This window comes from Nerophis ophidion, linkage group LG03 (assembly GCF_033978795.1).
Source record: "Nerophis ophidion isolate RoL-2023_Sa linkage group LG03, RoL_Noph_v1.0, whole genome shotgun sequence".
Taxonomy (NCBI): Eukaryota; Metazoa; Chordata; class Actinopteri; order Syngnathiformes; family Syngnathidae; genus Nerophis; species Nerophis ophidion.
The window spans coordinates 51,670,578-51,695,311 of record NC_084613.1 but is presented as its reverse complement, the minus strand read 5'-3'; the positions used below and the strand labels follow the sequence as shown (position 1 = coordinate 51,695,311).

The window sequence follows — 24,734 nt, the reverse complement described above, 5'->3', positions numbered from 1 at the left end:
AATAATAATTAACTTAGAATTTAATGGCTGCAACACAAAAGTAGATGGGAAAGGGCATGTTGACCACTGTGTTACATCACATTTTCTTTTAACAAAACTCAATAAACGTTTGGGAACTGAGGAAACTAATTGTTGAAGCTTTGAAAGTGGAATTCTTTACCATTCTTGCCTGATGTACAGCTTAAGTTGTTCAACAGTCCGGGGTCTTGTTGTCGTATTTTACGCTTCATAATGCGCCACACATTTTTGATGCGAGAGTTGTCTGGACTGCAGGCGGGCCAGGAAAGTACCCGCACTCTTTTACTACGAAGCCACGCTGTTGTAACACGTGGCTTGGCATTGTTTTGCTGAAATAAGTAGGGGCGTCCATGATATCGTTGCTTGGATGACAACATATGTTGCTCCAAAACATGTATGGACCATTCAGCATTAATGGTGCCTTCAAAAATGTGTAAGTTACCCATGCCTTGGGCACTAATACACCCCCATACCATCAGAGATGCTGGCATTTGAACTTTGCGCCTATAACAATCCGAATGGTTATTTTCCTCTTTGTTCCGGAGGACACCACGTACACAGTTTCCAAATATATTTTGAAATGTGGACTCATCAGACCACTCAACACTTTTCCACTTTGCATCAGTCCATCTTAGATGAGCTCGGGCCCAGCGAAGCCGGCGGCGTTCTTGGGTTGATAAATGGGTTTGGCTTTGCATAGTATAGTTTTACTTGCACTTACAGATGTAGCGACCAACTGTAGTTACTGACAGTGGTTTTATGAAGTGCTCGTGAGCCCATGTGGTGATGTCTTATACACACACTGATGTCAGTTTTTGAGGTCTGTAATATCATCTCTTACGTGTAGTGATTTCTCCAGATTCTCTGAACCTTTTGATGATTTTACGGACCGTAGATGGTAGGGGTGTAACGGTACACAAATATTTCGGTTCGGTACGTACCTTGGTTTAGAGGTCACGGTTCGGTTCATTTTCGGTACAGTAAGAAAACAACAAAATATAAATGTTTTGGTTATTTATTTACCAAATTTGTAAACAATGGCTTTATCCTTTTAACATTGCGAACACTATAATAATTCTGCCCACATTAATCCACATTTAATTGCCTCAAGTTGTTGCTTGGATTAAATAAAATGACCAAACTTTTCTTCTACATATAAAAAGTGCAACATTAAACAGTTTCAAGTCAACTCATCATGCTTAATTTATTACAGCATTTGGGAAGCCTATAGTTGACTTTTATTATGTAAATGTTATATTTTTATCAACATGTGATAGCAGGGACCCTGCCATTCAAAACTAGGCTGCTACATTACTAATGATTAATGTAACTATAGATAAAAAAGTAGTACAATAGCAATAGGAGAGACTATTCATCCCTAAACACCATGGAGTTCAATGAAATAACAGACAGACAGGGCTTTGCTGCCCCTATCACGCACACACGCACGCGCACGCAGAAAAAAAAAACACACACACACACAGCAAAATGAGCTAACATTACGCTAAAAGCTAATTAGCCTTCACCTCAAGCCAGAACTGCCAGCGAGCTAAGCTGCAGTTTAAGTTTCTAGAAGGTCAACGGGCTCATAGTGATGTTAGTAATAGTTGTGACTGGGAGGTGTTTTTTATAATTTGGGGATAGTACGCTGTCCGCTGCTCCCCTGCTAAACACATATCTGCTCGACACTGAAGCATTCACTACATGCGCTCTGAATACGCACTGCTGATTGGCTTAGTATGTAACCAATCAGATGGTTGTGTGGGTGGGACAATGCTGGGTGCTGAGACAGAAAAAAGAGCAACTTGTTAAGACTTTTGCTTACAAACTCGTTCGGTACACCCGCGTGCCAAACCGAAACCCCCGTACCGAAACGGTTCAATACAAATACACGTACCGTTAGAACCCCTAGTAGATGGTAAAATCCCTAAATTTCTTGCAATAGCTCGTTGAGAAATGTTGTTCTAAAACTGTTCGACAATTTGCTTACAAATTGGTGACCCTCACCCCATTGTTGTTTGTGAATTACTTAGCATTTCATGGAAGCTGCTTTTATACCCAATCATGGCACCCACCTGTTCCCAATTAGCCTGCACACCTGTGGGATGTTCCAAATAAGTGTTTGATGAGCATTTATCAACTTTATCAGTATTTATTGCCACCTTTCCCAACTTCTTTGTCCCGTGTTGCTGGCATCAAATTTTAAAGTTACTGATTATTTGCACAAAAAAAAATGTTTATCAGTTTGAACATCAAATATGTTGTCTTTGTAGCATATTCAACTGAATATGGGTTGAAAATGATTTGCAAATCATTGTATTCCGTTTATATTTACATCTAACACAATTTCCCAACTCATATGGAAACAGGGTTTGTAGAAGGCAACATTTCAGGTCAGAGGTCACTGATGATGGACAGTCTAATAGAGTAACTGCATGTAGTATATGTATAACTGAGCATTTAAAGATACCTTTAGATCTAAATTTAATTAATGAATATCATGTAGTTCATTACAAATGTATTTAACGGCTTGGACGCTGATTCTAGTATGCCTTTATGGGCTTTTTTTTTTACTACCTTTCTTAAACTGTTCCACAAAGTTGGAAGCATTGTATTGTCCCTAAAGTAATAGAAAGTCATTATTAGATACTTTAATTGCAAGATAGAAAACATTCAATAATAAACAATACGAAATGTGTACCACTAATTTTATTTCAGAGATTTGGTCGACCCTTTTACTGTTATATATCTTTGCAGCAATGCCACCACAGTCCCTCCAAGATTTCACAGGCTTATTTGGGAATTGTTGCAACCTAAAACACCCGATTTTGCAATTTACAACAGCTTTTTTTAAAAGGTTGTGGCAAAATTTGCAATGGTTTTAGGCTTTGTTTATAACATTGCCTTATCGTGTGATTTCAAACCAAAAAGAACAGGGATTTTATTAGATTAAACAAAATATGCTTTCTTTACATCAAAATGCATGCTTTGTTTGAGAAACAAATATTGATGTTTCTCTGGTTTTACTGCCACAGATTGTCACAAAACCAAATTTACAAGTTTAACACAAGCTGGTAGTAAAAGTATACTATCCAAAGTTCCAAACCCATTTACCAATTAAAATGACAGTTGGCATAATCCAAGGATGCAGAGAAGGCATGCGACTTGCAGGCAGGAGGTTGTTTAATTAGGTACAAGGCAGAAGAAAAGTATCACCGGTCTACCAGGAACTCAGAAATCAACATACCACTTTAGCATACAGAAAATAATAAACCAGCACTGACGGCGGGAACAAGGTGGAATTGATTAAAACCAAGTAACACAAAGTAAAGGTGCTGTAAAGCACAGAGCCTAAACAGGAAATACTACCAAAACAAGAGCACCGGGACAGGACATGATACCAAAACACAAGAAAATAAAAGTAAAAGTCAAAATTGTCATGTGGATCATGACACAAATGCTCCCTGATTGTCTGCTGTCTGTTCTGACAAGTTGCAGACATTTTCTGTTAGTGTTTCTCATATATTCATTTATTTGAGGGGGCCTGCCAAAAATTAATTCGGGCCCACACATAGGGATGGGTATAGTTCACATCTAAAATGACAAGGCACCTTTAATTTGATACCATAGTCTACGGCAGCACTTTTTGGTTCTTTTTGTATGTGTTAATAAAGTTAAAAAGTTAAAATACCATTGATAGTCACACACATACTAGGTGTGGTGAAATTACTCTTTGCATTTGACCCATCCCCTTGTTCCAACCCCTGGGAGGTGAGGGGAGCGGTGAGCAGCAGCGGTGGGTGCGCTCAGGAATCATTTTGGTGATTTAACCCCCAATTCCAACCCTTGATGCTGAGTGCCAAGCAGGGAGGTAATGGGTCCCATTACCAAATATTCACATAAAATACAAATTTTTTAATTGCAACATTTAGAAATGTGCTGATTATAATAATTGCTGTCCCGCTGTTAAATATTTTTTTATTGTTTTACACTAAAAAGTGTTAATAATGTTAGTATTGTACTTATTACACACCAGCTGTTGATTGTAACATGCATCTTAGTTGTAGGTTTTCATTAACAAATTGGAGGTTTTGAAATCAGCAAGTAAAATCGACAATGCTAATCAGTAGCATGTCAATAGTAAAGCCAATGTATGTTAGCATCAAGCTAATGCATTTCTGGAAAAGTGGAGCCTTGCTTGGAGTGTTTTTGTTGACAGTGGAAAGCTCTTAGTTCTGCTGGAGTAATCGCCAAGTGGCTAAGTGCACATTCATGGACAGTATGTGCAGGGATGAGATTCTACAAACCCCGTTTCCATATGAGTTTGGAAATTGTGTTAGATGTAAATATAAACAGAATACAATGATTTGCAAATCATTTTCAACCCATATTCAGTTGAATATACTACAAAGACAACATATTTGATGTTCAAACTGATAAACTTTTTTTTTTCAAATAATCATTAACTTTAGAATTTGATGCCAGAAACACGTGACAAAGAAGTTGGGAAAGGTGGCGACTTGTCCAGGGTGTACCCCACTTTCCGCCCGATTGTAGCTGAGATAGGCGCCAGCGCCCCCCGCGACCCCGAAAGGGAATAAGCGGTAGAAAATGGATGGATGGGATGGATAATAATATCATCAAAAGGTTCAGAGAATCTGGAGAAATCACTCCACGTAAGCAGCATGGTCGGAAACCAACATTGAATGACCGTGACCTTCGATCCCTCAGATAGCACTGTATCAAAAACCGACATCAATCTCTAAAGGATATCACCACATGGGCTCAGGAACACTTAAGAAAACCACTGTCACTAAATACAGTTCGTCGCTACATCTGTAAGTGCAAGTTAAAGCTTTACAATGCAAAGCGAAAGCCATTTATCAACAACATCCAGAAACGCCGCCGGCTTCTCTGGGCCTCGAGATCATCTAAGTTGGACTGATGGAAAGTGGAAAAGTGTTCTGTGGTCTGACGATTCCACATTTCAAATTGTTTTTGGAAATATTCGAAATCGTGTCATCCGGACCAAAGGGGAAGCGAACCATCCAGACTGTTATCGACGCAAAGTTCAAAAGCCAGCATCTGTGATGGTATGGGGGTACATTAGTGCCCAAGGCATGGATAACTTACACATCTGTGAAGGCACCATTAATGCTGAAAGGTACATACAGGTCTTGGAACAACATATGCTGCCATCTAAGCGCCGTCTTTTTCATGGACACCCGTGCTTATTTCAGCAAGACAATGCCAAGCCACATTCAGCACGTGTTACAACAGCGTGGCTTTGTAAAAAAAGAGTGCGGGTACTTTCTTGGCCCGCCTGCAGTCCAGACCTGTCTTTCATCAAAAATGTGTGGCGCATTATGAAGCGTAAAATACGACAGCGGAGACCCCAGACTGTTGAACGACTGAATCTCTACATAAAACAAGAATGGCAAAGAATTCCAATTTTAAAGCTTCAACAATTAGTTTCTTCAGTTCCCAAATGTTTATTGAGTGGTGTTAAAAGAAAAGGTGATCTAACACAGTGGTGAACATGCCCTTTCTCAACTACTTGGGCACGTTTTGCAGCCATGAAATTGTAAGTTAATTATTATTTGCAAATAATAAAATAAAGTTTATGAGTTTGAACATAAATATCTTGTCTTTGTAGTGCATTCAACTGAATATGGGTTGAAAAGGATTTGCAAATCAATGTATTCCGTTTATATTTACATCTAACACAATTTCCCAACTCATATGAAAACAGGGTTTGTACAAACACATTTTGGGGTACAATAATAGATGATGAAATGAACTCGAAACCTCATGTAAAAAATATACAACTTAAAGTAGCAAGAAACACGTCAATAACGAACAAAGCAAAATATGTTCTGGACCAAAAATCACTCCATATTCTTTACTGCTCGCTAGTGTTACCTTATCGGAGTTAGTGTGTAGAAATATGGGGAAACAACTACAAAAGTCAATTAGAATAAGACATAATTTTGGATATAGAGAACATACAAACCCTTTATTTATTGAATCAAAAATATTCAAATTCAACAATTCAGTGCATTTGCAAACAGCTAAAATTATGCCCAAAGCAAACTATAACTTGCTACCGAACAATGTACAACAATTCTTTTCAACAAAAGAGGAGACATACAACCTTAGAAAAAATCTAATTTAAAACCTTTGTATGCACGTACAACACTTATGACCTTTAGCATATCTGTTATGTGGAATTAAATTATGGAATGGATTAAACAAATAAATCAAACAAAGCACTAATATGATTAAGTTTAAGAGACAGTTCAAACTACAAGTGTTCACAAGGTACAGAGAACAAGAATTTTCATAAATATCTTGAACCCTTTTTTTTTTTTTAATGAGAGATAATTAATATTCATTTATTTAATATTTGTTTACTTACTTATCGTATACCGTATTTTTCGAACTATAAGGCACACTTAAAATCCTTTCATTTTGTCAAAAATCGACAGTGCTTCTTATAACCTGGTGCGCCTAATGTATGGAATAATTCTGGTTGTGCTTAGCGACCTCGAAGATATTTTACTAGGTACATGGTGTAATGATACAATAAGTGTGACCAGTAGATGGCGTTCACACATAAGCGATTTGTGTAGACTGCAAGATGACACACCAGTAAAAAGCACCAAAACTTAAGATGCGTCCATCCATCCATTTTCTACCGCTTATCACTTTCGGGGTCGAAGGGGCTGCTGGAGCCTATCTTAGCTACAATCGGGCGGAAGGTGGCGTACACCATGGACAAGTCGCCAGCTCATCACAAAATGTTCAGTTGAAAATATAGAACATTACTACACAAGGTGCTCAAAAATCTGTCAACATTTTTTGTACGACTTTGGTAAGCAATGAAATCGCCCCACCTAATGGATTGTCAGAGCATTACAGCTACCATAGTCAGGCATGATCTACTTCAACATTCGGGTATTATTAGGGTGTATGTATGAGGACTGCCAAATGGCACCTATTTGCAGACATATCTGGTGTTTTGTTTCGCAATATTATGCTAAACCAACGTTTCTTAACTTCCTGACCCACTGATGTGTATTTGGGATCGGCATAAGTTATGAAAATTTGTGCGAGTCCGCCATTGTAGTTCGTGCTGAGGCCGCAGTCGAAAAAATTCTTCTTTTCTCTATCTTTTTGTTATGGGGCATTCATCCTCCACTGTTGCCATTTGTAATATAAAGTAGCGTAAAGTTCTAACATATCTGTCAGTAGTCTCGCTATGGAAGCGCTAAAAACTACCGGTGTAGAGGGTTTAAATAATTCACTCACGGAACTTTAGTTATTAGAGAGTTCCAGTTGGATGTTTTTGCCGGACACATTTTCTGTGTTGTTGCACCAGTGAGCCATGAATGAGGAGATGCTTCTCTGTTATTGATTTAAGTAAAGTCGGAATTTCATTAAAACAGTTAGCTTCATCATTTGACATTTCTTGGACTATGAAAATAATGGCAGTGTTTTAACGTAAGGGGGTGGCACCTGTGAGCGGGCTTATAACAAGTTTACCCGGAAGCTTTTTGACTGGACTTCATAAACACTGAAGAAGAACAAAGGAGGATCGATGGCATCTTAATCAAATGTAAAAGTTATATGATATATTTGTGTTAACCTAATCAAACTTTGAGGATGTAGTATAAGCCGTACAGAAATTGATTATGTATTTTTAAATCATCCATGTTTGTCACGATATAGCCGTAACTCCATATGGAACAATGTTACATTTACAAGGGGAGAGAAAAGAGCGACTTTAAAATGTGAGTATAGCTGTATTTACTCATTTAAAACATGTAACACCAGACATGTAAAGCTTGGTGAGACACGAGTAACTAATTTGTGTTTAAATACGAGACTTTGACTATCGTAATGTTGAGCGACCTCTGGCGGTTCTTCTACTTGTTCCCCCAGGAGGGAGCCGATAATATCCAGGCTGTGGACACAACTTCATGCACTGAATTTTTTTCAGCGTTTTAAAGTAAAATTGTGATTAATTTCCTGCCTTAATTCCAAATAATACAAAACAGGGGGATACATTCAGATATCCTAAATGATATTCCACATAATATTTACATGTACATTTGAAAGTATAACCTAAAACATATTTTTAAAACATTATCAACTGCTATAATGTAGAGGTCAGGGATTATTTAAAATGTATTTAAATAATAGGCTGAATTTCTGGAGGAGACATTTCTAACAATTACTAAAAAATCATCTTTGAATATAATATCTGAGTAGTACTTTTGGACGTTGCTATTCATAATTCAACAAGAAAGACAAAGAAGATCTCTGCTTTTGTGGGACATCTGGACTTCCTTCCCAGGTGTGTTTAGGAGGAGACATCCAACTACATCATCATCATCATCAAGTGAGCGAAGCTGATGGTTGACTGCCATGATACGTTTTATTTAATAAATTAAACAATCATATAAATCCTCTATGAACTGTATCATAACTAATAAATATTAGTAATTGCTTTAAAGTCAATATATTTGCTTTTTAAAGAGAATTTAGACATAGAAAAAATTATACATTTAATTAATAACAGAAATATATCCTAATAACCTCTTAATCCTGAAATCAACTGCATATATAAAACCAATTGTGAAGGTAACGAAGTTGACCAGAGTGCTTTACGAAGTAGTCAAAGAGTAATAAGTAGGTCACTGTATCATGTTTACAAATACAAGATTTCTCATTGAGAAAGAGATGAATCAGCAGATAGCAACACATACAGGTCTACTCAAGATAAATGTAAAAAACAACTTTTACTTTATAATTTCTTTTTTTTTTTTTGGTCTTTTACTTGCATGCCCAAGTCCAGTAAAACTGCTTGCGGGTAAACTTGTTATAAACCCGACCACAAGCGCCCGCCCCTCGTGCTAAAACACTGCTATTATTTTCATACCGTACAATAAAGAAGCGAAACTGAGAAAATAAAATAAAAATCCTAAAAAAAGAGAAGAGATCATAAAAAGTGTAAAAAAAAATGAATATTGGCATCGAAAACATCTACCATTAATATTGTATCTTTTCAATGTTTGTATTTATTTATTGTTAAAAGTTGTTTCAAAGCCAATACAACTTATTCTACAATGTCAATTTTTACCATATCTTACTGGCAGTGTTCTGGCTCCATAGAGAAGATGTTGTCGAAGGTGAGCTACGTAGATAAGGCCACTCACAAAACAGTGCATTCTGACGAGACGGTCAGGAAGCGGCCTGAAGATGGTCTGTAAAACATAATCTATGCAACATTTTGACCAAAAAAACACCATTATAAGTTATGTATACCACAAGGAAGTGTTTAAATTTTAACAAAAATCAAAATAGTTCCCGCATTATTGCCAATCCGGTGCGCCTTTTGTATGAAAATAGACTTGTATAGACCCGCTCATCGGCAGTGCGCCTTATAATCCGGTGCGCCCCAAAGGTCCGAAAAATACGGTAGTTGTTTATCATTTATTTGTTCATTGTTTTGTTACAAAAAGAGAACAAAGAAATATGATAAAACTGCTAAGATACAAAAAAGGGGAAAGACTAATAAGCTCTGCTTAGTGGCCTAGTGGTTAGAGTGTCCGCCCTGAAATCTGGAAATATGGGACGTATTACATTGTAATTGTATTGTATGCATATTCAAAATAAACTGAACTGAATTGAACTGAAATACAAATGATGCCCTTTCCTGGCAATAATGTTACACATAACATTGAAAACGTTACTCGTTTTAAAACCAGACGTTTGATGCTTTGACACAACTAGACAGCACACAGTGCAGTGCACAGTGTAGTACACTATTAGCAGTCAATATTTGTTTTCACAGAATTTAGTTTTATATGTCTTCTTTATATACATTTTGTTCAATTAAAATTTAATTTGATTTGTTAAACACATTTATTCAGGTTTAAAACAACCGTGAAGCTAATTTCTGTATTTTCTGTCAATGGGATCTTTCATTGTATGTTAGCAGTAAGCAAGCAGTTTTTGGCCCAACCCTTATCTAGTATGTTGCATTGTTTTTTTCAGTTTGTACCTTGTTATATTGTTGCAAGGCTACACAAATTTTTTGTAGGTACCCCCGCGGGTACCGGTGACCCCAAAAGGGACCCGCAGTAGAAAATGGAGGGATAGATGGTTCAATTTGCCTGAATTGGTGCGAGCACAAGATTGTAAATTCCTGGAGCGTCGGAATATATCGCATTCATGGAAACTATGTGCAGGGATGAGATTCTACAGAGCCAGACAAACCTGTGAATAACTAACACGTTAATGCAAGCTGAAGTCCCGAGCAAAAAGTTTAACTGACGCCTTTGTATCCTTATTCGAAATACCATAGGAAGCAGAATCCCATCCCACCCTTTATGTTCATCAAGTAAGCTTCCCATTTACATTTCCCCATGTTGATTAATCAACATAATACAGCAGTGAGGCCTCAACAGCTGATTCAAGTGCATTGTTTAATCACCCTCTCATTTGTGCAGACAATGATAATTACAGCATTCAATGGAGTACACAACAGGTCGGAAAAATGCAATGTGTGGATGCACTACTATCATTATATAAATAGGATCGTCACAGCATAAATCACATGCTCTGCATCTACTGAATGAAGTATGTGTGAACTAAAATAGAACATTTGCAATACAGTAAAACCAAAAAGCGGATGATGGCAGCTCGGAAAAAACAGCAAATTTGAATGATAAAGTTAAATTTGGATTCAATGCCGCATACACACGCACACACTTTGAAATGGACTTTTAGAATAATATGTAAAAGAGACAAGAGGTGCAGAAGCTGTCCAGAAACAACCATGTTTTAAACTATGCTGCCGATGAAAAATGATTACTGGGCTTACCGCTTTTTGCAACAACATAACCCAAAGCAAAATTCATAAAGCAACGACAAACCAGTGGTTGTGTAATGGAAGAATGAAGGCAGTATTGACAAATATGCTGCAACAAAAAAAAGGCAACAAATATCCACAGAGTGAAGTCATATGCCAAGCAAGAATGACAAATATTTCACTATAAAAAATGTCCAACTGTGAGTGTCTTCAGTTCTTGAAAACTTACAGAGCGCAGCAAAAGGCCAATCTGTTGTATCTCAGTGTTTGACAAGCTCAATTAAAGGTAATGTGTTTCAGAAGATTGAAAGTGATGCCCTTTTTTATTTTCTGTACCTCAAAATTCCCAGCAGGTTAAACCGACCTACATGGGCAAAAATATGCCTTTAAAAAGGTTGGGAGGTCAAACCCACCCATCCATCCATCCATCTTCTCCCACTTATTCCCTTTGGGGTCGCGGGTGCCTATCTCAGCTACAATCGGGCGGAAGGCGGGGTACACCCTGGACAAGTCGCCACCTCATCGCAGGGGGGGTCAAACCAACAAGCAAAAACAGAACATATTGTCAAAGTAGTACACATGCCTTGGCTGCCTCGTACTATATAGCTAGAGCAAAAATAAGTCAACATATTAATCAGACTAGTCTATTATTTTTGCATAGTTTCAATTGCACACATTTTTATAAAATCAACCAATCTTTGTGTATTTTGTGCGGTGTCCCAAATTTGTGTAATAGCTGCAAATTTTGGCCAGTCAACAACATTTTTGCCAATCAAATTTTTTCCCGGGTAACGCCTAAACCTCTCTAACCAATCTAATGTGTCTCCTATATCCCCCACCACGTCCTCACCTTCTTGTTTACATGGACAAAGACATTGACGTGTGATGATAATCTTTCGTCGTCTCTCATTTACCAAAAAAAAAAACAAGTCACCGCTGTTGATGGCGACAGTTCCACAATGTTCTAACGAAAGTAGGGGTCAACTACATGCAATGTGTTGCAACATAAACGAAAATGTGATTGAAAAACACTTTTCAACTGCAAAACATGCCAGGAGAACGTCTGCAACTTGCAAAGGACATAGCAGACACCGACAATAAGGGAACCTTTGGCGGCGTTTGTTTTGTAAACTATGCAAGCATTTTTGTGATTTGTTCACGTGTATAAAAAAATTAAGCAGATGGAACACACTGTAGGTAAATATATTAAGCCTGAAGGTACACTTCATCAACAAATAATATGTGCATATACAGTAAGTACCTCAGAAAAGTGAGTACCCTCCACCCCCCCAACCATTTGTATTACAGTACAGCTTTTCAAGGAAGAATACTAAAAATGAAGCATGGATATACTTTAAAGTAGTTTAGTGTACAGCTTGTATGAAAACTGTCACTTATAAAAAAATATTTAAAAAAACGTGAAATTGGGACATTATGTAATTTTTTAATAAAAAAAGAATACAATGATTTGCAAATCCTTTTTTAACTTATATTCAATTGAATACACTGCCAAGACAATATATGTAATGTTCAAACTGAGGAACCAAAACAATTTTTTTGAAAATAATCATTAACTTAGAATTTAAAGGCAGCAAAACAGTACAAAAAAGTTGGCACAGGGGCATTTCTACTGCTGTGTTACACGGCCTTTCATTTTAACAACACTCAGTAAACGTTTGGGAACTGAAGAGACCAATTTTTTAAGCTTTTCAGGTGAAATGATTCCCCATCCTTGCTTGATGTACAGCTTTAAGTTGTTCAACAGTCCGGTTGTGGTATTTTAGGATTCATATTGCACCACACATTTTCAATGGGAGACAGGTCTAGAATACAGGCAGGCCATTCTAGTACCCACACTCTTTTACTATGAAGCTGAAAAGTAGGGGCGTCCACGGTAACGTTGCTTGGATGGCAACATATGTTATTCCAAAACTTGTATGAACTTTTCAGCATTATTTGTGCCTTCACAGTTGTGTAAGTTAACCATGCTTTGGGCACTACTACACCCCCATACTGTCACAGATGCTGGCTTTTCAACTTTGCCCCTTTTGCAATCCGCATTGTTCTTTTCGTCTTTGTTCCAGGGGACACAAACAAACAATTTGTAATGTGAACTCATCAAACCACAGAACACACTTACACTTTGCATCAGTCTATCTTAGATGAGCTCGGGCCCAGTGAAGCCGACTGTGTTTCTGGGTGTTGTTGATAAATGGCTTTCGCTTTGCATAGTCCAGTTTTAACTTGCACTTACAGATGTAGCGACGATCTGTAGTTACTTACAGTTTTTTTTTTTAAGTGTTCCTGAGCTCAGGTGGTGATATCCTTTACACACTTGTGTCTTTTTTCAATGCAGTACTGCTTGAGGGATCGAAGGCCCATAACATCAGCGCTTACGTGCAGTGATTTCTCCAGATTCACTGAACCTTTTGATGATATTACAGACGGTAGATGGTAAAATCCCTGAATTCCTTGCAATAGCTCGTTGAGCAATGTTGTTCTTATATTGTTCGACAATTTGCTCACGCATTCGTTTACAAAGTGGTGACCCTCGCCCCAACCTTGTTTGTGAATGACTGAGCATTTCATGGAAGCCGCTTTTATACCCAATCATGGCACTCACCTTTTCCCAATTAACCTATTCACCTGTGTGATGTTCCAAATAAGTGTTTGAGGAGCATTCCTCACCTTTCCCAGTCTTTTTTGCCAGTTGTGCCAGCTTTTTTGAAACATGTTGCAGGCATCAAATTCCAAATGAGCTAATATTTGCAAAAACAACAGTTTTCCAGTTCGAACGTTAAGTATCTTGTCTTTGCAGTCTATTCAATCGAATATAGGCTGAAAAGGATTTGCAAATCATTGTATTTTGTTTTTATTTACCATTTACACAACGTGCTAACTTCACTGGTTTTGGTTTTTGTAGATTACTTTCCCTGAGGAGTATGAACATTGTTTAGTAGTCTTCAGCATAAATGATTTTAACTATAAATATTTCATTTTTTTCTAATGTTAGGGGAATAAATTAACATTAGGGGAATAAATGGCTATTAAGGGAATACTTATATATATATATATATATATATATATATATATATATATATATATATATATATATATTGTTTTCCACATTTGTGTGTGCCATGTTGGTAAAATGTTTTTCTCAGTCTTTTTGCTCTTTTTATTTGCTCATTAAGGATCTATTCTTCAAAAAAATGTCCTTATTATAATCATGATTTAGTGCAACTTCCATTTTCTTCCACAGTTTTAATCGCAACAAACATGAACAAAAAACATGTCAACATATATCTAACAGTTTTAGAGAAAAACTCCAGCAAAATCAAGTATCTCAAAAAAGGGTTGCGAGATCCTGGGCGGAATTGTAAATTGCTGCCAATGTTAAAAATGTGCTCTCCTCTAAGTTTAATATCAAATAAAGAATATAATAATTTTACCTATCTGGCCCACATGGCAATAGATTTTCCTCAAAGCTGCCCCTGAGCTAAAATGAGTTTGACACCATTGGTCTAAACCAGGGCAGCACGGTGGTGTAGGGGTTACGGCCTCACAATTACAAGGTTGTGACTAGTCCTGGGTTCAATCCCGGGCTTGGGATCTTTCTGTGTGGAGTTTGCATGTCCTCCACCTGACTGCGTAGATTCCCTCCGGGTACTCCGGCTTCCTCCCACTTCCAAAGACATGCACCTGGGGATAGGTTGATTGGCAACACTAAGTTGGCCCTAGTGTGTGAATGACAGTGTGAATGTTGTCTGTCTATCTGTGTTGGCCCTGCGATGAGGTGGCGACTTGTCCAGGGTGTACCCTGCCTTCCGATAGTCACCAGCTCCCCCAAAATGGAATAAGCGGTAGAAAAATGGATGGATGGATGGTCTAAACCAGACAAGTCGATTGCGAAGGTAGTGGGAGTAGATCACATGGTATCAAAAAAAATTTGACTTCAGCATCAGCCCTGACGGCACACCACTGACTGCCCATGTGCAAACAACTACGCCAAATACGGCAAAACTATCAAGCAATGGTATACAAATTAGTGGAGGAGCTGGACCAAGCAAAATGGCAAAAACGTATCACTTTCATACAGAATGGAAGGAGGAATTTTTTTCACGATGTCATTTTAACGTAACACGATGTCACGTTGTCCTGCATATGCCTCATCTGTTCGTTGCACTGCCAAAGCAGGGCAATGTGGAGGGGCGTTTTCGGATTGTTCGTAAAAACTACGACACCGACTTCCCACCGACAAGCGAGCTGAGGAGGAGAATGGTAAAGGAATTAAAATTACAATTGTCTAGCAGTCATTTTTCTCACAACGGATTTCGTAAGCGAAAGCTGCCACCGAAGCATCGTTCCAATGCAAGTTATCAGAGTACGGTAATGACAAAAAACTACATAGTTACACAGTTAATTGTGTTGTGCAATGTGGACTCATTCGGTTTTGCAAGGTACATTAACATAAATTGTGCATATAAAGAATTCTCAATATATTCATAAATATATGTTTTGAATTTTTGTAGTAAGTAGATCATTTTGGCTTGGTCATCTTATAAGTAGCTCGTATGGTGAAAAAGTGTGTGCACCACTGTTCGAAACAGAAGGGAAAGGTGCCACAGCAACGCCTGCAGTGACTAACTCAACCAAAAGATGGCGCCATAGCTCAAACAATAGCAACTATTCAGTGTATTTGCTTTGGGTTTTTGTTTTTACTTTTTGCATTAAGACCATCAGCTAAGAAAAATCCACAAATTAGCCACACCGTTTTATAAACCGCAGGAATCAAAGCGTTGGAAAAAAAATGGTGGCTTATAGTACAAATTTACCATAAATGCTACGTGTGCAACAGCATAAAAAAGGCTTTGATTCAAAGTTCCATCCATCCATCCATTTTCTACAGCTTGTCCCTTTTGGGGTCGCGGGGGCTGCTGGAGCCTATCTCTGCATCTACCCGTTTTCTTTAACTCTGGAAATGAGAAAATTTGTACCAATTTATTAAGGAAAAAACTAAAACCTTATATTCAGCCATGTAAATAAGCGATTCCAAGTCCAGCAAGACCCATAATGCAATGTGTTTCCACGTCATACTTTCAAGCCCTATAGTTCTGCACCTGTTAGTGGCACATTTTAGGTCAATGGTTCTCAAATGGGGGAACGCATACCCCTGGGGGTACTTGAGGGTATGCCAAAAATCCTTTATAAATATATTTATGGAATAGTACTTCAACAAAATATGAATGTAGGTTCTTAAACTGTGAAAAGAAATGCAACAATGCAATATTCAGTGTTGACAGATAGATTTTTTGTGGACATGTTCCATAAATATTGATCTTAAAGATTTATTTTTTTGTGAATAAATGTTTAGAATTAAGTTTATGAATCCAGATGGATCTCTATTACAATCTCCAAAGAGGGCACTTTAAGTTGATGATTACTTCTATGTGTAGAAATCTTTTTTTATAATTGAATCACTTGTTTATTTTTCAACAAGTTTTTAGTTATTTTTATAACTTTTTTTCCAAATAGTTCAAGAAAGACCACTACAAATGAGCAATATTTTTCATTGTTATCCAATTTAATAAATCAGAAACTGATGACATCCATCCCATCCATCCATCTATTTCCTACCGCTTATTCCCTTTTGGTGTCACGGGGGGCGCTGGCGCCTATCTCAGCTACAATCGGGCGGAACGCGGGGTACACCCTGGAGAAGTCGCCAGCTCATCGCAGGGCAAACTGATGACATAGTGCTGTATTTTACTTCTTTATCTATTTTTTTCAACTAAAAATGCTTTGCTCTGAGTAGGGGGTACTTGAATTTAAAAAAAATTTCACAGGGGGTACATCACTGAAAAAAAGGTTGGGAACCACTGTTTTAGGCTACAAACGGAAGTTGAATTAAGGTTAGTTCCTACACTGAGTGTGTATTTTTCAAGTATAAAACCACAGGAGTAGCTATTTAACCTGTTTGTGCAACTTTACGGATATTTACATTAAAATGCAAAGTCACTATCAGACGATTTTGAGAATACAGGATCGCCGCAGCTATTATGTGTATACTTCTGCTGTGTCAGTCTCAGGGCAGGAGGCCCAGATGTTTGTTTTGGAACTCTTCAATAGATGAATATGGTAAGTTGACAAAACACATGCTGATGCAGCATATTTGTCCACTGCAGCCTTTCAGAATAGCTGCTCGAGTTTAAAAACAAAACAGCACTGGGTATGGATGTGTTTGTGCAGAATTTTTCACCTCAGGAGATGTTAAAAGAAAACTAATTATACAAATGAAAAAAAAAGCTTTTGGTGAGACATTTTAAACGCGATCCTTACCTTATGGTCCACTATAGAGCACACCAGGTCCTTGACAGCCGAAAGCGACAGGTCACTGGCCTCCAGGTTGACTGTCTCTCTCGTCAGTCCAATCTGCAGCAGGAAGGACACCCCATGGAAAGAGCTACGAGAATTGGTGGGGCTCGGGGCATCGTGGCTTCCGTTGGACAGCCGTGTGTAGAACGGTCCAACCGGGGAAGGGGACAGAATGGCTGGCAAGGTCGGATGGTGCGGATGGAGAGAGTGGAGGTAGGCTCGAGGTAAGGATGCGGGAGAGGAGGCAGACATTGGCTTTCTTCCAATGGCAACTTGCAAAGTTGAATACTACAGGGTTCCGTGACGGGGTATTTGGCTGGGAATACCTTTGGTACTCATCAGTCTTAGTGAGTCACAAATGGGGGATTTTCCAGAGTGTCAACTTAAATCAGTGGTGCCACACGGCACTGTCGTTTACCACATGAAATAAAGTTTCTGAACATTCTGGAGTAGCCCTGCAACAAACGTCATATTTTGAAGTGGTGCTCCTTGTTTTTAATGAAGTCACTGATCCACTCTGACCACAGGAAGCCTGTCAACAAAAACAAACATACATCTTGACAAACTAAATATTTAACAACATTAAAATGGCCCCTCTAATGCAGACAACATTGGCATTTATTTCGTAGTTCTTGACCAAAAAATGATGTCTACAAATAAAATTACCCTCAAAATAGCCTCAGTAATAATTTTAGGCTTGTTTTCTAACGACTTTACAGCACATTTTAAAAGGCCCACTTTTAACTCCAAAAAGTGGGCACTGCAGCCTGCATCAGCGAGCTTATGCCACCTACACAAGACGGGAGGCAATTTCAAATTGTGTAGAATGGGCCTGAGTTCCTAGAAGTTTACGTGTACTAAAACATATGCAAACTTGATAGTGCACCCAAAGCTGATCTAATCTAAGCTCGTTCACAGAGGATTGCATCTCTTAAGTGAGAAAATTAAGGACCGCATCATCTTGAATATGAAAAATATATGATGATCATCAGAACGGCCCAATATAATCATTCAGCAAGCGCAATGTGATTTATCATGACTAAAACTGTTAAAACATTAAGCACAAACTGCCACAGTTACACAAATGGCTGTGATAAAGGATGGCATTGCGCTGCAGAGACAGGACAGACAATACTTTGTACATTTAAAGAGGGGCATAATTTATTTTTTTCAGAGAGGCCTGTCAAAAATCAATTTCCACGGCATTAGCGCACATGCTTGCTAAAGCAGCACAGCTGGGGCTTCGTCTGTTCACAACTGATTATTACATGTAAGAGCAACACTTATATTTGTGGTTATCAAAAGAATAGGGTTTATCGTGTCTGAAAAATGAAAGTTGCACATTTTTATGGTATTAATGACATTATAAAGGACTTTTACTGATCCGATGTTGATGTGCTAAAACCTCTTACTATTACAACTACTAATTTTGGCAGACTTCATGTAAGCAAACAATAACTACTTTGGGACAAATAATGATCCAGAACCTTATATTTTTTAGCCTGAATATACAGAGGATGAACTACAAGTTTTAGAAGCTGAGTGATAGGCAGATCTTGCAAGTAGCACTATTACTTTGTGCTATACAAGAAATACAACCATACAAACACAATAAAACAATCACTTACTGTACAACGTTTGCTCTCACTCAGATGCCCACTGATGGGATGTTTTTATCTTCCCGTTTAAATGAAGAATTAATCATAATCCTTACGCAGGTAAAAAATAAAATAAATAAAAAAGTGTCAGCAAACAAGCATATTTTCATGTCTTTCTCGCCCTCTCCAAGTCTAGGTTGAAAGTCAAAGTTGACCAACTTCTCGGTTTATGTCCACAACCTTCTATAAAAAGTGAGAATTGTTGTTGTAGAAACTAGCTTATCTCCTGCCGTAGTTAGCTTTTAAGACTAATACCGTAGCATGGCGATGTGTTACAACGCTAGAAAAAGAGTTCCTCAGTGTTCGCTCTTACAATAACAATGTCGCTACAGCTTGGTTATTATACAGGTTACGGAACGTAAATTAAGTATTGTTAATGGTTTTTGAATGTATTTTTAAAAGTGATTAAGAGGTAAACTGACTGCAACCATTAGCTGCATTGCTAGCCGCCCAGAACGAGCTGATTTTTTACATGTTAGAAAGCGAAAAAAACAAAAAAACATTTGTCTTCTTGTCTCTCATAATGATTGTGAACGACAGGTAAAAAATGCAGTTTCTCTTTAAGGTTCAATTCAAATACTTCTCCTTCGCCCTCGTTTTTGCCCTCCCTCCTTGGTTTTGCGCATTCACGTCAATCAAGAAGCGTTCAAATTATCTGTCAGGTAGGGGGGAAGGGCAAAGTCACTCCTTTGAAGCGAAGTGAGCTTTTAGACCTCCCGGCACGATCGAGTGCGATGCCAGAAACGTATAAATGTGAGTAATAAGCATAACTAATTATTTTTTTAATAACAATATAACTGGTGGTTTAGTCATACTTCAAACCTTTGCTACTGGGGCGGCATAGCTCGGTTGGTAGAGTGGCCGTGCCAGCAACTTGAGGGTTGCAGGTTCGATTCCCGCTTGTGCCATCCTAGTTACTGCCGTTGTGTCCTTGGGCAAGACACTTTACCCACCTGCTCCCAGTGCCACCCACACTGGTTTAAATGTAACTTAGATATTGGGTGTCACTATGTAAAGCGCTTTGAGTCACTTGAGAAAAGCGCTATATAAATATAATTCACTTCACTTACTGCAAGTAAATATTGGCTTCAAACGCAAATACAAAATGAAACACATTTTACATACAGCGAGCTGATTTCGCCAAAAACTTTGTCTTCTAAACCAGTGGTCCCCAACCACCGGGCTAAGCGCTGAAGCGTGTTTATATTTTGCCGTTCCTCTGAGGTCATACCCCACATAACTTTCTATGAATAAACTTTGAATATCTACAGGCAATTGATAACTTATTGCTTTAAACATAATAAGCCATGTCAAATATTGTAGTTTATGCAGCTCCTGGCATACTGATCCGATGAGCTGCTGCATCGCCTCTGAGTTGGTGTAGGTTAGGATAAATTCGAATTCTTCCTCCTTCCCCTCCCCTCTTCTACTTGACCCTCCGCAAAGTATTGCAAATACACACCTATGCATATGGACGTCAATTGAGTCTCCCTAGGTCATCAACCCTTGCAGTTTGCTAGCAGTGATGTAAGGTAGAGGCAACAAATGTATTTTCACTTTCAAGATGCTGTCATACGCTATGTTCAGCTCTGCTTGTGCTCCTTTTTTTTTTCGCCTTTCTTTATGAAGAAAGAAGATCGTTTAGAACAGTGGCCCCCAACCTTTTTGTAGCTGCGGTCCAGTCAACGCTTGATAATTTGTCCCGCGGCCATTTTTTTATTTATTTTTTGGTCATGAAAAAGGGAAGTTTTTTGAGTTGGTGCACTAATTGTAAGTGTATTTTGTGTCTTTTATGTTGAATTGAAGAATTTTTTATTCAGTTAAAAAAAAAAAAGTTTTTTTTTTTTTCAATTAAATCAACATACAAAACACAAAATACACTTACAATTAGTGCACCAACTCAAAAAACTTCCCTTTTTCATGACCAAAAAATAAATAAAAAAATGGCCGCGGGACAAATTATCAAGCGTTGACTGGTCCGCAGCTACAAAAAGGTTGGGGAACACTGTTCTAAACGATCTTCTTTCTTCATAAAGAAAGGCGAAAAAAAAAGGAGCACAAGCAGAGCTGAACATAGCGTATGACAGCATCTTGAAAGTTAAAATACATTTGTTGCCTCTACCTTACATCACTGCTAGCAAACTGCAAGGGTTGATGACCTAGGGAGACTCAATTGACGTCCATATGCATAGGTGTGTATTTGCAATACTTTGCGGAGGGTCAAGTAGAAGAGGGGAGGGGAAGGAGGAAGAATTCGAATTTATCCTAACCTACACCAACTCAGAGGCGATGCAGCAGCTCATCGGATCAGTATGCCAGGAGCTGCATAAACTACAATATTTGACATGGCTTATTATGTTTAAAGCAATAAGTTATCAATTGCCTGTAGATATTCAAAGTTTATTCATAGAAAGGTATGTGGGGTATGACCTCAGAGGAACGGCAAAATATAAACACGCTTCAGCGCTTAGCACAAGGAAAAGTTTTTGTGTCTCAGTCTGTGGGGTGGAAATATGGAACAGCCAGAGTGGTGGACTCAAACACTGTTCAAACATTGAGCATTTTAAGAAATTGTACAAATCTAATATTTTGGTTCGGTATAGTGAGGTCTAGGCTTATTTTGAATGCGAGTGTGAATGACTTATGTGACTTATTATGATATATTGAGAATTGTAAGCACATTGTTCTGGGCAAATTAAGTTATGTGGATCCAGACGAATGTGATAAAATGTTGTTCGGATGAAACTGGATATTAGTTAAAGTACCGGTAACTATGTAAAAAAGGGTAGGATTCAAAAAGTTTATAATTCATCCCATTATCCTTTTGAGATATGTTTAATTCCATCCATCAATGTTCTACCGCTTGTCCCGTTCGGGGTCGCGGGTGGTGCTGGAACCTATCTCAGCTGTATTTGGGCGGAAGGCAAGGTACAACCTGGACAAGTTGCATCCTCATCGCAGGGCATATGTTTAATTTAATTTCCATCCATCCATCCATTTTCTACTGCTTGTCCTTTTTGGGGTCACTGGAACCTACCTCAGCTGTATTCGGGCGGTAGGCGGAGTACACCCTGGGTAAGTCGCCACCTCATCGTTTAGTTATTCAATTTTTTATTTTTTTGGGTGAAATAATAATATTGCCATTGATCACAAAATTGTTCACTAGAGATATGTACAACCCTGTTTCCATATGAGTTGGGAAATTGTATTAGATGTGAGCGCTTTGAGTGTCTAGAAAAGCGCAATATAAATCTAAGTTATTATTATTGTTATTATTATTAAGTATAAACGGAATACAATGATTTGCAAATCCTTATCAACTCATATTCAATTGATTGCACTACAAAGACAACATATTTGATGTTCACACTCATGAAATTTTTTTTTTTTTTGCAAATAATAATTAACTTACAATTTCATGGCTGCAAAACGTGCCAAAGTAGTTGGGAAAGGGCATGTTCACCACTGGGTTACATCACCTTTTCTTTTAACACCACTCAATAGACGTTTAGGAACTGAGGAAACTAATTGTTGAAGCTTTGAAAGTGGAATTCTTTCCCATTTTTGTTTTATGTAGAGCTTCAGTCGTTCAACAGTCCGGGGTCTACGCTGTCGTATTTTAAGCTTCATAATGCGCCACACATTTTCGATGGGAGACAGGTCTGGACTGCAGGCGGGCCAGTAAAGTACCCGCACTCTTTTGCTACAAAGCCACGCTGTTGTAACACGTGGCTTGGCATTGTCTTGCTGAAATAAGCAGGAGTGTCCATGATAACGTTGCTTGGATGACAACATATGTTGCTCCAAAACCTGAATGGACCATGCAGCATTAATGGTACCTTCACAGATGTGTAAGTTACCCATGCCTTGGGCACTAATACACCCCCATACCATCACAGATACTGGCTTTTGAACTTTGCGCCTATAACAATCCGGATGGTTATTTTCCTCTTTGTTCCGGAAGACACCACGTCCACAGTTTTCAAATATAATTTGAAATGTGGACTCGTCAGACCACAGAACACTTTTCCACTTTGCATCAGTCCATCTTAGATGAGCTCGGGCCCAGCAAAGCCAGCGGCGTTCCTGGGTGTTGTTGATAAATGGATTTTGTTTTGCATAGTAGAGTTTTAACCTGCACTTACAGATGTAGCAACCAACTATAGTTACTGACAGTGGTTTTATGAAGCTTACGTGCAGTGATTTCTCCAGATTCTCTGAACCTTTTGAGGATTTTACGGACAGTAGATGGTAAAATCCCTAAATTCCTTGCAATAGCTTGTTGACAAATGTTGTTTTAAAACTGTTCTACAATTTGCTTACAAATTGGTGAACCTCGCCCCATCCTTGTTTGTGAATTACTTAGCATTTCATGGAAGCTGCTTTTATACCCAACCATGGCACCCACCTGTTCCCAATTAGCCTGCACACCTGTGGTATGTTCCAAATAAGTGTATGATGAGCATTCCTCAACTTTATCAGTACCTATTGCCACCTTTCCCAACTTCTTTGTCACATGTTGCTGGCATCAAATTCTAAAGATAATGATTATTTGCAAAAAAAAAATGTTTATCAGTTTGAACATCAAATATGTTGTCTTTGTAGCATATTCAATTGAATATGGGTTGAAAATGATTTGCAAATCATTGTATTCCGTTAATATTTACAGCTAACACAATTTCCCAAATCATATGGAAGCGGGGGTTTGTACTACATGTACGATGTGGAGCTGACTTTGACATACTCAAAAAAACACTCAACCACTTAGTTACCTCTTTGTGATCAGGGCGCCGCTAAAAGTAGTTCCTCTGCGTTAGCGCTTATAATAACAAAATTGCTAACCCTTGGTCAATATGCAGGTCACAAAATGTGAATGAAGTACTGTTGGCGGTTTTTGAATGTCTTTCTAAAAAGTGCAGTTCCCCTTTAAAAGGTTCCACAAGTGACTCTTACATCTATTTCCTTTAAGTGCATACATCGTAAAACGTCAAACTTTATATTAAAAAGTAACTACAGTTTAATTTGGTTATCAATGGCAGTTTTAAGCATTCGGTGGACTCTCAGATGTTTGGCATGGATGGAAACGATGGTATATGATGCATTGGAGCTGAGAAAGCCCATCATTTCGATATGTTAAACTAATCCAAATCCGTTTACATCTGGAACAAGGGTTTGAAAACATCTGCACTCCTCCCACCTACGACTTGCATATGCTGGCAGAACACAATCCGAGACATCAACAACATACATCGATCAATCCTGAATATGCGCCTCAACTTTTTGTTGCCGTTCTGAAGGCAAACGTCGTCTTTAAAAGCTTTCAAAAAGTCATACTTTACCTTCACAGTCAACGAAGGAGGCATTTCTTTCCAGTGCGAGTGGACCGAGCAAACTTTGAATCTCCATCAACTGAGGAAAGCGACGTCTCAAGTTTAACCTGCACTTTGTTGAAAGTCTCCGACGAACGCGTAACTTGACTAAAGCACATAGCAACTGAAAACTCGTGTAAAGGCTTGTTGAGACGGACCGACCCGGCCATTTAATGTCCTTTATCGCTTATTTCAGTCAATTCATGCGCATCTTATTATCCTTCCAGCTGTGACTACTCCCCCTGCTCAACGAGGGAGGGGAAAAAAGAAAAAAAAGTGAGTATTACATTTCACTGGGAGTTGTAGTCTTACACCGCTTTCCATACAATCGACATCCTATTGTAGAGAAGACATCTAGAACTACAACCCGTCAAACAATGGCGCCACTGATAGAGCGAAGTTAACTGCGCATGCGCTGACCTTTTCCGTTATTTG

General features: G+C 38.3%; 1 protein-coding gene across 3 annotated transcripts in view; it reads right to left on the bottom strand.

Moving 5' to 3' along the window:
• Positions 1-24,571, bottom strand: part of prkd3 (protein kinase D3) — a 99,255-nt gene extending 74,684 nt beyond the window's left edge. For 2 of the 3 annotated variants that reach the window (XM_061895559.1, XM_061895561.1), the window contains exons 1-2: positions 24,270-24,571; positions 17,237-17,804 (exon numbers count right to left, since the gene is read on the bottom strand). In XM_061895559.1, coding sequence (XP_061751543.1) covers positions 17,237-17,524 — 288 coding nt within the window. In that variant the 5' untranslated portion in view covers positions 17,525-17,804; positions 24,270-24,571. Of the gene's footprint in view, positions 1-17,236; positions 17,805-24,269 lie in introns of those variants that run through there. The other variant, XM_061895562.1, reaches the window with a different exon arrangement.
• Between the last annotated feature and the right edge of the window lie 163 nt (positions 24,572-24,734).